Source organism: Penaeus vannamei, chromosome 10 (assembly GCF_042767895.1).
Source record: "Penaeus vannamei isolate JL-2024 chromosome 10, ASM4276789v1, whole genome shotgun sequence".
In the NCBI taxonomy this organism is placed as follows: Eukaryota; Metazoa; Arthropoda; class Malacostraca; order Decapoda; family Penaeidae; genus Penaeus; species Penaeus vannamei.
The window spans coordinates 8202590-8205089 of NC_091558.1; the positions used below are offsets into that span (position 1 = coordinate 8202590).

Genomic DNA, 2500 nt, shown 5'->3' on the forward strand with positions numbered 1-2500 from the left:
TTGGCTGAACGTCAAGGAGATGATGATTAAGCTCGGTCTTTTGTGTGTGTGCCTAGAGGCTTCACGCTACCACTACACGGCATCAAGCGGTGAACCCACACATACACAAATACTAACAGCCATAGAGCAAACAACTCCTCGCAAAAGTGTCTGACGTGTTTTTATAGCATTATACTACATATTACCATAATCGATAAAGTGACAGTTATAAATATATACAAATGGAACCTCCCTTACCATGAAAATGAGAAATAGAATCTTACCTGTTGCTTGCCGAACTGTTGGACGAACGTGAGATCTCCAACAATGTCCCCATCAACAAGGATATTAAATCCCGACCCGTAGTCTTCCTTCCTAGGTCGGAATGGGTCGGTATAGGTTGATCTTCCAGCTCCTTTCGCTTATGATATGACTCGCTGTCATGGGAGAGCGTCCTGGGTTGTGATGTTTCTTTCTTGTTTTTCGAATCTCCCGTCTCCATTTTTCGTTTTTCTTTCTGCAGAGATGACTGCCCTTCGTCCTTCAGACTGTAAAGGACACGGAGAGCCATGTCCGATTCCGTGACGAATCCGAGCCACTGCCGCAGCATCGCCTCCTTCACGGAAGACGACGCGGCAGAAGACACGAGTTGCTTGTAGGTCCCCCGAGTGTGAGCGAGGGCTTGCTGGAGGACCTTCTTGTACACTTCGCCCTTCACCCTTGCTGCCAGGTCAATGCTCTGGGCTCGAGGCTGACCGCGAGGCCGCCTGCGGGGGTCGGAGGCGTTTCGGTGGGCGGCGATGGCCCTGGCCGTCTCCACCACGAACATCGCGAGTCGGACCTGGCCCACCTGGGGGTCAAGGCGATGGCCGGTACCAACCTCCGTCCACGGGAGGGTGTCTGGCTCAAGGTGCTCGTAGCTGAGTATCATGTGGGCGTGGGCGTGAGGAGGCTCCCAGGCGGCCAGCAGAATCGCCACGCACCACCACATCCTCAGGACTCGAGAACTTCGCGAACGCCGACCAGCGAGGAGCCCTTCCCGGCCTTGCCACTCTCACATGTCCCGCAGCGCCCCAAAAGCGGCTCGCTTCCCCGCCTCGCGTTCCGCTGCGCCGCCCCCACCCCCTCCTCCCCCTCCAACCCCGAATTTCGTTGCGGCGCGAAGGGGACCGTTACCTCTCGCCTCTTGGCTCGCGAACCTGACCGCGACGCTGGCTCACGCGGAACACATGACACACTGCCTCGGTTACTCGTGGGTTATGTTTATTTTTCCTTTTTTATTTCTTCTCCTTTATTCCTCTTTATGTGATTGTCATGAATCGTAAGTAATGAGGTGGGAGTGATACGGATCAATGATTATCCTTTTGTAATGTAATTGCTTAAGATTTCTTTATGCGCTTTAAGATATTTACTGAAATATCATTTCTAATAATGAAAACAAAAGCAAAAACTCGTCACGGAACTACCTTTTACTTTAAGAAATCTCCCTGGAAGTTGGTTCGAGCGATGATATGAAACAGACACACGCGCGCGATCTCCACAGACTGAAGCCGTGACTCGCTGCGCCGTCTCGTGCGGACTCAGTCTGCGAGTGCGAGTGGGAGGAGACTGACCGCGATTCGCCGGAACATGACAGACAGGCAAAGCGCTCACGGCCAGTCGGACGATGGGCCTGGCGAGTGTGGTGACGTGGTGGTGCTTGGCGACGGCGACGTGGCAGGGCGCGGCAGGGGAGCGCGTCATGATGGCGACGGAATACGAGGCCAAGGAGCCCCTTCTGCGGGAGGGCCATCGCGTCGACCCCCTCGCCGCCTACGCCAGGCTCTCCATGCTGGTGGCGCAGAGGGTGCGTGAGGGGGCGGACCAAAAGGGAGTCCTTCGGGACGTCCTGCACCAGGTCCTGGGCCAGCACCGCCGTCGACGCCCGCAGGAGAAGCGCTTCGTGACGTCCCCCAGCGGCCGGCTGGAGAAGGACGCCCTCAAGGACTGGCTGACGTGGCGCATCCGGCGGGAGGCGGCGCAGGCGATGCTGCAGTCGCTGGACACGGAGGGCGGCGCGGCCTCGTTCGTGCGGAAGATCCGCCGCGACGTGAGGAGTGGAGAGGGGGGGGATAGGGGGGGCGGAGAGGTTGATCCCTTGGCGATCAAGGAAATGAGCCAAGAGAAACAACCACGCGAAGGCGAGAGCGAAAAGGCCACGGTCGCGCAGCGAGGGCGCGTCCGCCGCGAGGACCCCGCCGTGATGTACGTGCCCGTGGGCGGGGCGGCGGGCGCCGACTCGTGCCCCGACTCGGTGGACGCGGCGGCCGTCAGCATCTCGCAGCTCGTGTTCCTGTCGCTGTCCCTGGGCGTCTTCAGCGCCGTCGCCAACATCGCCAACAACATCAACAATAACAATGACAACAACAACAACAACAACGACAACAACATCAACAGCAACAACCTGAACCTAGCCGCCAACGCCAACTCAGGCAACCAGATCACCGTGCAGCTCCCGCCGCCGACGGGACGGAAGCGGCGC

General features: G+C 58.0%; 2 protein-coding genes across 2 annotated transcripts in view; one reads left to right on the forward strand and one right to left on the reverse strand.

Moving 5' to 3' along the window:
- Positions 1 to 1088, reverse strand: part of LOC138862973 (uncharacterized) — a 3882-nt gene extending 2794 nt beyond the window's left edge. The window contains exon 1 of the mRNA XM_070126280.1: positions 264 to 1088. Within this exon, the coding sequence (XP_069982381.1) occupies positions 264 to 970 (707 nt within the window). The 5' untranslated portion in view covers positions 971 to 1088. The remainder of the gene's footprint in view (positions 1 to 263) is intronic.
- Positions 1089 to 1103: 15 nt separating this feature from the next.
- Positions 1104 to 2500, forward strand: part of LOC138862839 (uncharacterized) — a 3992-nt gene continuing 2595 nt past the window's right edge. Inside the window, exon 1 of the mRNA XM_070126011.1 lies at positions 1104 to 2500. This exon is cut by the window's right edge and continues 1220 nt beyond it. Coding sequence (XP_069982112.1) covers positions 1646 to 2500 — 855 coding nt within the window. The 5' untranslated portion in view covers positions 1104 to 1645.